At 42.5% G+C, this 14,514-nt stretch overlaps 1 protein-coding gene across 15 annotated transcripts in view; it reads right to left on the bottom strand.

Annotated features, from left to right (window-relative positions):
* Window positions 1–14,514, bottom strand: part of PCDH9 (protocadherin 9) — an 803,467-nt gene that overhangs the window by 348,695 nt on the left and 440,258 nt on the right. For 7 of the 15 annotated variants that reach the window (XR_014578267.1, XM_083820663.1, XM_083820644.1 and 4 more), the window contains one exon: window positions 12,951–13,152. Coding sequence is in view for 12 of the 15 variants with exons in the window: in XM_083820663.1 (XP_083676789.1) it covers window positions 12,951–13,152 (202 nt within the window). In the remaining 3 variants the exon portion in view is untranslated. Of the gene's footprint in view, window positions 1–11,796; window positions 12,057–12,950; window positions 13,153–14,514 lie in introns of those variants that run through there. The other 8 variants (XR_014578266.1, XM_083820648.1, XM_083820656.1 and 5 more) reach the window with 3 other exon arrangements.

Raw genomic sequence — 14,514 nt, 5'->3', positions numbered from 1 at the left:
ACACCACCTGCACTCCCGCTCCCTCCACCAATCGTCCCAGCCCCCTATAGTCCTGTTTGATGGCCCTGAGGCTTCTCTTTTCAACATCATCGCTGCCAGCCTGGACTATCAAAAGCGGGTAATAGTCAGAGGGGCGAACCAGGTTTGGAAGCTTCCTGGTAACGTCTCTGACCCTGGCCCCAGGGAGGCAGCAGACTTCCCTATGTGTGGGGTCAGGCCGACAAATAGGGCCCTCCGTTCCCCTGAGGAGGGAGTCGCCCACAACAATCACCCTTCTTTCTTTCTTGGTGGAGGCAGTCCTGAGGCGTGGAGTCAACTTCCTCACCTCAGGCATCCTCCCGGGTAGGCTTCCTACCTCATCCTCACCCACGGGTCTCTCGAGCCCCAGGGCCTCAAACCTATTGTTCAAGGGCACCTGGGAAGGCGGCGCCGGAAGGGGAGGGCATCTCCTGCGAGGTCGAGCAGGGACCTGTCTCCATTCCTCCTCAACTCGCAGGTCCCCTCCCTCTGCCCGATGGCAACAGGGCAGGGGGTCCACCCCCCTTTGGGGCGTCTCACCCTGGTCCCTCTCCCTCCGGTCCTGCAGGGAGTCGCTCCACCAGTCTATCTCCCGCTCGCACTCCCTGATATCCCTCAACCTCTGCACCTCCTCCTTGAGTTCCGCCACCATGCGGACCAGGTCGTCCACCTGCTCGCACCTCACGCAAGCAGTCTCCCTGCCCCCCGCCGATGGCAGCAAGAGGCTCAGACACTCCCCGCATCCGGAGACCTGAACTGCCGCATGTTTGGACGGGCAGTCGGTCTGGGTGTGCACTGACTTCCTAGAGAAAGCACCGTGCCTGGTGGAGACCATTGCAGCCCAGCTGACGGGAGAGTGCCGTTGGAGGAGTTGTCCCTATGGGCGGGTGTGAGCGCTCCGCCCTGCCTGCCCGCCCTGCCCTCGCTAACTGCCGCGTCACTCCCCCCGCGTCACTCCCTGTTTGCCGGCCCTGTTCGCCGCGCTCCTGGTCGCTCGCGCTCCCTAAGGGCTGCCTTTGAACGGCCGGGGGGAGGCAGGGAAGCAGCAGGCGTAGTTACCTCTGGAGTGATGCAAGAAGAAGATTCCGGATGGGGTATCGGGATCATTACCATCTCTGAGGAGCCCTCAGACAATCCTATGGGACAACTCAGAGGTGCTTCCCTTCTGCCTTCAACTGTGACAGCAGTGACAACTTCCCCCAGCCCTTCTCTGTCACTTGTAGCTCCCCTCCCTTCCCCCGTCAAACCTAGTTTAAAGCCCTGGTAACCAGTCCAGAGAGCTTGCTCCCCAACACACTTGTGCCCCACTTGCTGAGTTGGAGGCGGTCATCAGCCCACATACCCGGCTTCTCAAAGGACTGACCAAGATCAAAATACCCAAATCCCTGGTCCGGACACCACCCCCTCAACCAGTCGTTCACCTGTCCTGTTCTCCTCCTTCTTTCTGGGTCCCAGTCACCCAGCGGGAGGGCAGAGGAGAACACTACCTGCACCCCCAATTCCTTCAACATCCTTCCCAGGGATGCAAAGTCCTTTTTAATATACCTCATTTTTCTAGTTGCAGCTTCCCTGGATCCAATCTGAATGACAACAAGAGGATAGTAGTCCTCCGGTTTAATGAGTTGTGGCAGAGCCTTCCTAACATCTCTGACACGTGCCCCAGGAAGACAGCACACCTCTCTGGATAGATTGTCTGGTCGACAAATGGGAGCCTCAGTGTCCCTGAGCAAGGAGTCTCGTATCACTAAGACTCTCCGTTCTTTTTTTTGTGGCAGTGGTTGTGATGCAGCGCACCATCCGGTCCGGATCCCTATGCTCAGTACTTCCCCCAATGTTGACACGCTTCTCAGGGTTGCTTCCTGGATTCGGACTACTGTCCAGACCCTCAACGTCTTCCTTTTCCTGTCTAAGAGCCTCAAATCTATTTCCCAAGGACACCATGGGGGTTGATGGCATCGTGGGTGTTGGGGGCAAACGTCTCTTTCTGCTGCAAGCTGTGACGAGGGGTCCAGCCCCTTTTCTCTTGTGGGCGGTCAAGCCCTCTGTCCTGCATGTGATCAGCTGGGTCAGCTTCTACCACTGGCAGGGACATAGGAGGGGGCTGCAGGGTATCAGCAGGGGCAAGCTGACACCTCCTGTCTGTTACCCTCAGAGACTCCCAGGAGCCCCTCAGGCTGCCGATTCCTCGCTGCAGCCCAGCCACCTGCTCAAGGAGTTCCTTAAGCAGGGCACATCTGCACCCACGACAGCCCTTTCCTCCCTCAGGACCCAGGTGGGTCTCCAGATTCCAGAGCTCCCCACAGTCACCTGTCTGGACTGCCACTTCCCCCCTCAGGGGATCCACCTGAGTGCCCATATGAGTCCAGAGAGGCAGCATCTCCTCCGTTTGGGTTGCCGCCTCGGACCGGCTGCTGCGATGGGTGCCCACCATGGTGAGGTCTAGGTGCAACGAGGAAGCGTTGCCCGAGGAGAATAGGGGAAGAGAAAGGGAGGTGGGAAAGGATCCTCCTCGTCTTCCTCCCTGCCCTGCTTGAACTGCGCCGCGCAAACTGCCTGCGCTAACTGCCAAGCCGGTCCTGTTAGCGCGTCCTGTTGGCGGCGCTCCTGAATCGCGGCGCTCCCTGGGGACTGCTCTCATAGCGCCAGGGGGTGGGAGGGCTGCCGTCACCCCTGGCTCCGCCCGCAGCACGTCAACGACCGCGGCGGCACAAGCACAGCTCCTGCCCGCTCGGGGGGAGGGGGCCAGTGCTGCGGCTCTGAGCAAGCGGTTCTGCGCCGCGTTATTGGGGGGGATTAGGGATTGGATCCGTTCGTATCCCTGCCAGGAGCCCTCGCTGCAGCCGATCCGCACGACGTCCTTGCTGAAAAATTTCCTTCTTCACATCTATATTTTACAGTTTATATAAGAAAAATTCAGAGAATTGCAAAATCACAGAACATTTGAGGTTGGAAAGGACCTATGTAGATTGTTTTGACCAATCTCCCAGGAGCAGCTGGAGCCATGTTGAATAGGATTTTCAAAATGTCCAAATGTGGAGACTTTACAACCTCTTTGGATAACTTGGTGCAGAGTTCTATCACCCTGGCCTTAAGAAAGTGGTGTTTGTTGCTTGTTTGTTTGTTTCTTATGCTTAAACAGAATTTCTTTGTATGTAGTTTGTGACTGTTGCCCCTTCTCCTTTCATTTGGCGTACCACTGAGAAGAGTCTGAACCCATCTCTACTCCTCCCCTTCCCCACCAGGTATCTATATATATTTTCTTTTTGTAGTGGGAAGTCTGTACTGAATTCAGCACCTAGATGTGTCTCACCTGTGCTGAGCAGAGGGGAAGGATCATCTTCCCTCAGCGCTGCCTAACGCAGTCCAGTAGGTTTTTGGCTTTCTTTTCTTCAAAGACACACTGCTGGCTCATGGTCAGCTTGCTGTCCACCAGGACCCCAAGCTTTGCTACTGCAAAGCTGCTTTCTAGTTGGTCAGACCCTAGCCTGTACTGGTGCAATGGATTTATTCTTGCTGCGTGGGGTTACTCCTCACATCAGAGCCATCAGTAATTCTAATTCCACTTATAATTTGTAACCACTTGAAATTAGCAATTCCATGCTAAACTCAACACCTTTATTCTCACATCTATAATCTTTCTTTTAAACAAGTGTTTGCCATTGGGAATAGGAGTTGCACTGCTAAGACTCCATTAGAACCAGAATGTGAAATATCAGAAAATGAATCTCAATATCAATGTAACAAAAAGTCATAGCTGGTAGTGACAGCTTTCACTGAATTTCAGAAAAGCAACCTCAAAATTCTCAAACACTATTACATTTTTTTAAAGTACATTGTCTTGAGTATAGTTATCTGATGGAACATCTAGAATGCTAATAAAGCTCTTCTAATTTTCTTAACCACGATTAAAGATATATCTATTCAGTTTTGCTTTTTACTTTTATTTCTTAGGGAAAGTCTTTAAAAGATAGAAAAATGAATTGCTGTATTACTGCTGAAAAGCACTGTTCAATAGCATGCTCATGAGGTATGGAAGAATACCCACTCAGGTCAAAGCAAGGAATTACATAGACACAAACTGATATAAAAAATAATAATAATAAAAAATTGTCTCTGTTTTAGAAGAGTTATGTGTTTCGTTTATTTGCTTGTATGTTTGTTTGTTGGTGAATTGAACTTGAAACTGTTGTTTATGTTGTTTATCTGTAAACCTGTTAGAAAGGACTGAATGATTCACTATTCTTTTATGTTCTGGACAGATATGGGACCAATACATTATTTTTCAAGTGCTGAAGAACAAAAAATTGCAAAATTTTGCAAAATGCTAGAAAAAAAAACTAACCAATTTATTACAGATCCAAGATGACATGAGCACCATGTTGTTATCCATAGGTTTGTGCTCAGTGCACCCCGCCAATAAGCACACAGAATCGGTATCCACACAAAGGTCTTTTAATTAAATAATTAATTCTATACCTCCGCAGAGTCAGGTGCCTAGTGATCTTCCACAAACCAAACACACCTCTGGCTTGAATCACCATTATTTATACAAAGCAAACTTGTGAAACTCTCTCTCTCTACTGAGTTTGCGCATTACAGAGGACTTGGGGGGGGGGGGGGCACCAAATCCTATATTAGCATACATTAACATTTTGATGGGTGTGATTTTTAATTTGTTAATGACCCTCAATGAGCAAAAAGTTACCATAGGTCAGTCTGGAATCTTCTTGCAGCTGTTTGTGTCTTTGTTTTTTACCTTTCATCCCTTATCTCCCTTGCTTCTCCTAGATCAAAGCTACTGGTCTCCCTATTTTCTTTAAGGTTTCCTTATTTTCTCAGCTTAAGACTACACAAGGCTACCAGCCTCCCTATTTTATTCAAGGTTTCCTTGTTTTCCCCAGCTTAAGGCTACAGTGTCTTAACTATGGACAGCAAGCATCTTGTTTATCAAATGAAAAGTTAAAAGGTAATTCAATCAAAGTCAGTAAACATCTGAATAGTTTCTTATGTCAATGGAAATCATTAAATCAACAAATCATTCTGAAACATAAGCTATAGATGTAACCTGAAGATACAGACTTTTGTAGAAGTTACCGGGTAGGATTTTTGACCTGTATTATGCAGGAAGCTGTACTAGTCAAAGTAGTCCCCTGGGTCTCAGAAATCTATGCACTGTGGAAGTGAAAGACTTCCATTGACAAAGGGCTCTACAGTCTCAAAGACAAGAGCTAGACAGTGAAGCTAAATGTATTCAGACATTATGTATACAGTATCCAGTTTTATCACCAAGGGAAATGAGCCACTGGACTATTTTAAAATACAGGCTTGATTTAAGAAATTTTGTGTGAAATCATATGCACTGTGCTATGTCAGAGGTTTGACTAGGTAATGATAATGCTTTAAAACTTCAAAAACCTATGCAGCAGATTTACTGTGATAAGAAGAAAAGCCTTGTGAGAAGATAACTCTTACCGATGTGAAAAAATAACTCTGCACAATTCCTTAAATCATCTTTTGTTTTAGCCTGTACCACTGGCAAAAGTATCTGTGGGTCTAAACAGGAGTGGGTGTCAGCAGCAATGGTAATCATGGGCACCAGCTTTCACCTAGTATGCAACCTTCCCATTCTTTTAATCCTCAGAGCTTTCAAACTTTTTCTTGCAAGTCTGAACAGTCCCCATGCCCCATCTAGCCTTTTGAACTCACTGCTAAAGACCTGAACTTTCTTGTCTTGGATGGCCGCAGAAGCTAGCAAGTTCAGACACATTAGGTGTTCATCTCAGAGCAGCAATAGGACCAGTTGCCCTCTCACTGCCCATGCAATGGCTCTACCATCTTGATTTACTCTCCAATTAGCTTTGGTGCATGGGGAAAAGAGAGGAGAACAGGTTAGATGTCATGAAGTGGCTTTTCTAAACCAAGATAGTTTTAAAATCCTCAGTGTAAGGAGGTACCAAAGAGATGTAAAGAGACAGCAATCTCCTGTATACCTCTCAGCTGCTATTTAACTTTTTAAAGAAATAAATGCATGGACTAATACTGAATTTAGATTTCAGACTATTTTATAGCTCTTCAGTAGGCTAATTCACCAACTTGACTCCAGTTTTTCTTACTCCTACTTGCCTGTAGCTAAATGTGACAGTGTAAGATTCTGTGTGAGGTATGAACTTGTGTTTAATGAAATGGAGGAAATGACTCAAAGGCAAATGTTCCTATTTTAGTTCACACAGAGTCTCGTATTATGAAAACACAAGGATAGCGATGGACAGTGATTTATCTAGAGCGAAAACATTAATAGAAGCACTTCTTCCTACATTTAGGATGTTCAGCTATGGATTCCAATATTGCCAAGTATGACAAGCAACTTTTGAGACAGCAAAATGAAAGGCAGGATTAAGCAGAGGGTATGCCTGCAAAGTTAAACGATCATCACCTACTGGGTGTAATGATAGTGACACTATAAAACCAAAGCTCTTTGCTTGAAAGGCTTAGCTTCTCCGCATGGGATCCTATCATATGACCAAGTGTAATACGAGACCATCTTGCCATTACTCTGAACTTTAATCATAATTAAACCACTGCCACAGAGCTATTTCTACTTATTACTGGAATTATAGTATGATTTAATACCCCTGACATCATTTGGCTAAACCACTCTAGTATTAGGTTTATTAAAATGTGAGAACTCAGGTATTTATCAGGCAGACTTACCCATATAGTATTAATATACTCAAAAAAAAAAAAATATCCTCAAGCATTATTGGTTGTAGACAGCATTATGCCATTACTTCAAGAATATAAAGTTCCTTTGGAATTTTAAAGTAATACCTTAGTACATAATAGAATATTGTACTTAATTTGAAGGTCAGCCTTTTTACTTCATTGAAAAGTAAAAAACTTACTTTACCAAAGTAAAAGGGATGACTTTCAAAACACAGTGATTGTGTTATGGTTTTTTTCTACATCTCATTGTTTTCATAAAGTTATTACTTTGTGTTATGTAACACATATTGATACTATTTATTAATGAGGTGTAAAAACTAGACAAGCATTTACTTAGCTTCCTAAGCATACATCAGACAACATAAATATTATATTTCTGTCTGATTTTAAACCATTGGAGTTATTGCATAGATTCATCCATAGTGTATTTCAGACTTTCTCCCCAGAGCAGTTCTACCACTCCACTAAATATATGCTATTCCTTTTTATCTTTCTGAAGAAAAATGAATCACATCCACAGCTTGCAGCTATCAAAATATGATTTATCAAGCATTTCCATAAAAGTGCATATTTCCCTTTCTTTACACTAGGAGGCACATTTTTCCTTCATACAGTTCTAACTCACAGCTCTGCTGCATAAAACCCTTAGATACATTAACAATTCCAATCTAAATTTGAGTCCCTGACAACCTTTACTAAAACACAGTGAAAAGGGAATTCTTCACTAACAAGGTTTTTTATTGATGCTGATGAAAACCACACATACAGTAGTGAAAAATAACATTCTGTGCCTGACTGCTGACAAACAAAAACATAGCTTTAGACTGACTACCGAAGAAATAATTCTCATCAAAATACATCAGACACCTGTACATTTTTAACATAACTGATGATAAAAGATGTTTGTGTCAACAGTGCATTTCATGATATACACATTGAAAACCATTAAAAAAAAAAATATTTCGTAATGAAAGATGCCATAAAGTCATAGCATTAAGTACATTTTACAGCATTAAGTGATTTTATTTCTGTTTTTTTTTTTTTTTTTTGAGGTCCTACGGAAAGTTCACGTTTTCTAAATTCTTATCTGCTATGCTAAAAGGTAAAGAACTTTCACCAGGTGATTGACCATTGGAATATCTTCTTTCAATGTATATAGGAAGTGTAATATATACACCCTCCAAGTGCAAAAGGCAGTGTTTATATGGAGAACATGTGAGATGTGAGGTCAGCATTTCACACACCAAGTACAGCTCTCCAAATATGCATATGTAAATATATACTTAACCATATATATACACATATGCATTAGTTCAGATTATTCAAAAATGTTAGTTTCCAAGAAACTACAGATTCTCCTGTTTTGGTATGTGCTTTTGCTTGATGTACAGTCTTTCTCTTTTGTTTGTCATCATGGTGACAAAAAATGTTGGCAGGTAATATCATGCTGCTTGCCATTTTTCTTGGCCCATACTTCTTGAAAAGTCACAGTCGGCAAGGCAAGCCTAAGGTTCTTAATCACTGCATTAAAACAGTTCAGTACTATTACAGTTCAGTAAAACATTGTAACATACACAAGGCTTGCCTTACAAATCAATATTATATGCAAAATTAAATCATTGCAACCATGACTCTTGAATAATGAGACTTCCTGTAGTAAATTTGAATTACTTGTTATTATCACTTAATAATGCATAACAAAACCACAGTGCTGGTGTCACTCTGTAGCGATATGTTGTTTTTAAACAAGATAAATTGTGCAAATGAAATAAAGGTGGAATTAACTAAATTGCAACCGAGAGGTTATCATAGTTCTTTGACAATTGGTTAACACTGATCAGGCAAATGCTGAAATGATAAAATACCGTAGTGAACTTAAAAAGACTCAGGGAAAAAAAGAAAAAAAAAAAGATTTAAGTCCAAACTTGGATTTTACAAATCACTATTAAAGTTCTTATAAGTTTCATTTTTTACTTCATATTTCTAACAATGTTGTTTCCTCATAACCACAGTGACAGTGTGTGGCTGACAGTGCTACCAGTGCTACTGTTTCCAGTCTCTCTCCATTTCAGTTTCCCCCAGTGAGAGAGATTGCTGTTTTAAGATTAGTCAGATGAACATATTCTCACTGTGTATGTTTTTTTTTTCTTTAAATTTCTAATCGTAGCTCTTGTGTCTCTGTACAAGTTAATGATAACAAGAAATTATGACAATAAGGTTTCTTATACCTTTGTGTAATAATTTATTAAGACTTTTAAACACCATCCGCCCCCTCCCCCCATTCCCTTCAGATTTTGGTCACTGTTCAAAATATAATTAAAATAGCAACATACTAATATCGAGAAACAATGGCTGCATTTTTATTTACACAATTTTACAGCATACAATAACAAACCACATAACTCACTGAGTATTAAAACCATTAACCAAAATTGCTCTCACCATGAGGCAACAACTTTACTATCAAGATTAACATATTCCCATGAATTGTAACAAACCTTTACTGAATAATCTTTCATAAAAGTATTGTGGGACAAGCCTGTATTTTTTTGTGCTGATTTTATTCTTGGAGGTATTAGAAAACACTCCCATAAGTACTTCTCTTTCTTTTCAGTTGAAACAGATAAAATAAGATACCCTTTATCAACATTTGTCACCTAAAGCAGGCAGCAATACATGTAGATAGGGATATTTTTACTCTCCACTAAGATATTTTTCCATCATTTTATCGCATCTCTTTTACCTCAGAATACCCCAAGAATTTTCATAAACAGCAATCCCTTAAATGGCCACCAAAATGTTTAATACAACTACTGTTTAACATTTCACTGCAATAGGACTAGAAATTCATATTAAAAGTGTCAAGGAATACAATGTCAAGATGATAATGCACCAGGTATTTTAACCATGAACATATCTAAATATCCACAAAGTAATTTTGCCCAATCACCAGCTAACATTTTCCTCTTCTGAAAATTGCCACAGTGTCTTCAATAACCATAAACTGCTTTAAACTCCCATTTCATATCTCATCCAAAAACTTGTGCCTCCAGTACCAGAATAACTTCTGACACAATGCCTAGACAATAACTTTATACTGAATAAGTCAAATCCATCTAATGGGCAGCATCACTCCTTTCCTGCCTAGGGTTTTCCTAGGATGATTTCTGTCATATTAATGACTATATCATTCATTCCTTTGGTAGTCTGTGAGATTTGGTGAGATATAGAATGTACTGTTTCAGTGTCCATTTCTATTGTGTTTAAATGGCAAATTTTTGGTAGCAGAGGGGTACAGGGTGGTCTCTGTGAGAAGAGCCCAGAAGCTGCCCCATGTTAGATAAAGGACAGTTCTGGATGTCTCCAAAAGTGACCCGCTGCTGGCCAGAGCCGAGCCAGTGACTAACATTAGTGGGGGCTCTGTGACAGCAGATTTAAGAAATGGGAAAAAAAAAAAAAAAAAAAGCTTTGTGCAACAGCAGCTGGGAGAGTGAGGAGTGAGAAAGAACCCTGAAGACACCAAGGTCACTGCAGAAGGAGGGCAGGAGGTGCTCAAGGCACGCAGCAGCAGTTCCCCTGCGCCCTGTGCAGAGGCCCCTGGTGGAGCAGGCTGTCCCCCTGCAGCCCATGGGTCCCACATGGAGCAGATCTCCATGCTGCAGCCCGTGGAGGAGCCCCCGGTGGAGCAGGTGGATGGGGCCTGGAGGAGGCTGCGGCCCACGGAGAGCCCCCGCAGGAGCAGGCCCCGGGCCGGAGCTGCAGCCAGTGGAGAGGAGCCCACCCAGCAGCAGGGGGCCTGAGGGAAGCTGCAGCCTGTGGGAGACCCGTGCTGGAGCAGTTTGCTCCTGGGGGATGGATGCTGTGGTACAGACCCATACTGGAGCAGTTCTTGAAGAGCTGCTGCCTGTGGGAAGCCCACACAGGATCAGTTCTGGAAGGACAGTGCCCCATGGGAGGGAGACCATGATGGTGCAGGGGCAGAGAGTGACCATGAAGGAGTAGCAAGTGACAAAATGTTACGGACTGATCGCAACCCCCATTCCCCATTCCCCTGCACTGCTCTGGGGAGGAGGTATAAGAGGGTGGATGAGGGGGAATGCATTTTTGATTTGCTTTTAGTTTCTCACTGCTGTAGTCTGTTGATAATCAACAGTCAGTTATATTAATCTCCCTTATGCGAAGTCTTTTTTGCCCATAACGGTAATTGGTGAGGGAATCTTCCTGGCCTTACCCTTGAGCCCTTTTCCATCATATGTTCTCCCCCTCTTCCTTTTGAGGCAGGGAAGTGAGAGAGTTGGGTGGAATGTAGCTGTCCATCAGGGTGAAACCACGACACCGCTCTAATTCAGTTTGATAAAAGGCAAAAGGCCTATACCTCAATACTTCACCAAACATCAGTACAGATTAATTGTTGGTTAGATTTTCATAAATTTGACATGAATTTAACATCCCCAAGACTAAAACAGGGGTAACTACAGACTATATTAAAATGTTTCGTGTAGCCTTTAACACTCATTCACTCTGTTTTTCTATTGCTGACTGTATTAGGAATGAATATATTACTGGTAATTAAAATACTACATTTGCACAACATTCTTGACAGAAAATTTGTAAAAATCACGCTTTTAGTAGCTTGATACAAAGTTTACTGAGCACGTTTTTCTGAACTCTTCTGGAGATCTATATGTCACATTCTGAAGAGTTGTGCAATTCAGAGACTGTGAAGCCAATGCAGCAGTGCCAACATGCAATGACGCCTTACAACTCCTCTCTGATCTTGTTAAATCTTTCACACATCTCATACGTGGTCAGAGAATTAACACGATAATACTACTTAAGGCCCTCACTTGCTTAAACAAATGTACCTTCTTGTTCCAAAGTCATTCATAGTTGCTAGCCTATTATAGTTCTTTGCATTTCTACATATTTAGGGTTTAAGATCATAGCCCCACCAACATTTCTGTTTTTGTGGGGAAAAAAAGGAAAAAAATATTCAGGGAAAAAAAAAAAAAAGGGGGGGGGTGGGAGAAGGGGAAAAGGAAACTAGAACAAAACTTTGAGAAAGGATTTTCAATTATTTTATTTTTTTTTCGTAGAGTTTTACCCAACATACCCTCTCTGACTTCCCATTAAAGATATAAGAAAAATGCTACTAAAGCCAATATTCCACAGTTTACATTCTCATCAACCATGATTTAAATGTCGTAATTCAGATCCAGCTCTGCCCAAATGAGAACATGGACCTGAATTTCGTGCAGCAGATCCCAGGGCCACCTTCTTTCCTGGTTGTACAGGTCCAGTGAAAGTTTACTCATCTATACAAAAGGGAGAAATGTCAGAAAGAAACTAATTCTTATTTTTGTACGCCTGAGATGCAGGAGAATGAAAGTTCAATTACCTTCCAAGAGCACAGATAAAACTTTTAACTTTTACCTTTTAATCTTTGACTCCACATTCCAGACAGAAAACAGAAAGCTTAAGGGCAGTGTTATTGCCCTCTCCCAGTTTTCAGTATGTATAAGTCTCCATCTTCCAATGCAAAAATACTAGTCATAGTATTGCTTAAGACTGCACTTTTTTTTTTTTTTTTGTACTGACTGTCACAATCACTTCAATCATGCACATTTATTATACAGAAGGAAAGGAAGAATTTCCAAAAGTAGGCACATACATTAAAATACACATCCAACAGTTCCAAAAAAGCATAACATCATGCCATTCCAACCCAACAAAGAAACTCTATGTTTCTTTCTGTTAGAAGGGGGAATAATAGGTGTGTTATATAAATTTGGAATTGCATTTTTCAGTGCTTCACTGATTTACTAGGTTAGTCTAACAGGTCACTCAACCACCATGTCCTTCCTCTTTTAATGTGTATTTAGAATGGCTGTCCTGAAACAAAAGACCAATGCTAAATGACAGCAGCACTGCAAACAATTACCAAGAAAAGCTCACTACCTTCTAGTATTTTCAGCTGTTCTCACTGTGCAACTGTCTGGAGATGTGTTTCTTTCTCACTGGGCATGTTTTTTTCTATAAATTACAATATGAGGCACTTCAGGCAAATTACACTATTTTCTACCAACTGTTATGAACTAAAATCATATCCCACATGCACTTAAAAACATCTCTACTATTACAAAGCTCAAAGGGATGGAAAAGAATTACCAAAGCAACTCAGAGAAGCCAGAGCAGTGAGGGTGACTCACCCGAGTTGGGGTCAGAGTTGCCATCAGCTTCAGTCCTCTTGTCCGGTGAGGCCTGGTCATAGAATTCGTCCTGCGGCTGAACCAGAGGGAGAGGGTGTGAGATCAGGGTTCCACCACCCACTGGCTCGTGGTCTCCCAGACCACTGTCACTGCAGCTTTCCTGGGAGCCATCGGGGAGGTGAAATGTAACACGGCGCTGGGACTACAAAGAAGAGCACAGGACACACTGATTAGTGCTCTTCTTTTGTGTTCTCCTGACATTTATTTATTTTTTTAAACTTTTGAAATACAAATACTGGCAATGTTTATAAGGCTTTGTTACTATCAGGTTTACTTTGTTTTTGTTTGTTTGTTGTTTTTGTTTTGTTTTAATTTATTTTTTTTCCTTTTTGATTGCTTTTGGAGAAACCCAGGGAAGATGGCAGGCAGGAGAGAAAAATGTTAAAGGTCTGCACATGAGCTGTGCAGTAATCTTTTCATAAGAAAGTGATCAGTAGACCTTTAGGTATGTTTTTTATCATTTTAAAACTATTTCTGAGAAGCAGAAGCTTTTGCAAAGTACTTTATGAAAGGCAAACAGTATCAGAAAATGTAATAAGCCTATATTTCTGAGGTAAAAAACCTGTATTATCACAGTTCATACTGGAAAAGAAAAGAATGAATAAAAATAAAAGAAATGAGAATTGAGAAAAGGGAAGGGAAGGGAAGGGAAGGGAAGGGAAGGGAAGGGAAGGGAAGGGAAGGGAAGGGAAGGGAAGGGAAGGGAAGGGGAAGGGGAAGGGGAAGGGGAAGGGGAAGGGGAAGGGGAAGGGGAAGGGGAAGGGGAAGGGGAAGGGGAAGGGGAAGGGGAAGGGGAAGGGGAAGGGGAAGGGGAAGGGGAAGGGGAAGGGGAAGGGGAAGGGGAAGGGGAAGGGGAAGGGGAAGGGGAAGGGGAAGGGGAAGGGGAAGGGGAAGGGGAAGGGGAAGGGGAAGGGGAAAGGGAAAGGGAAAGAAGAGAAAAGCTCACCAAGAAAGCCCACCAAGTTAAACAGAAAAAACCGCGTTGTTTTCTTTGTCATTTTTCAAGAACTGAAGGATGTACACTTACACTTAGCTGATATCAACTATATAACTAATATGGATATTTAGCATTGATAATGTAACTGTGAAACCACAGTGGTCAGCATAGAATCATAGAATGCAATGAAGGAATATGAAATTATCACTTCCATAAGACAAATAATAAATAAATGACATTTTTGCTCAAAGCAACACCGTGAATGACAGCCAGAATTACAACTCTTCCTGAACTTCTTAGGAAAAAAAAATAAAAATAAAAAATAAAATCCACATTGTACATTTGGTTTAGTTAGCCATTATTGATTTTGAACCTCTTTTATCTGGAGAAGTAACCTGACTTTGTGAGTTGTAGCCACAGAATGGTACAGTGATTACCCAAGAGCTCCAGAGCTGATAGCACTGCTGTGAACTGTTTAGCAAGAGCAACTGTGGGATTCATGAAAGGAATATTACAGGTCTTCATAGATCAGAATGCTGCATTTTTGAAGCATCAGAAACAACTAGT

Source organism: Anser anser, assembly GCF_964211835.1.
Source record: "Anser anser genome assembly, chromosome: 1".
Lineage (NCBI taxonomy): Eukaryota > Metazoa > Chordata > Aves > Anseriformes > Anatidae > Anser > Anser anser.
This window is presented reverse-complemented; position numbering and strand designations above follow the sequence as displayed.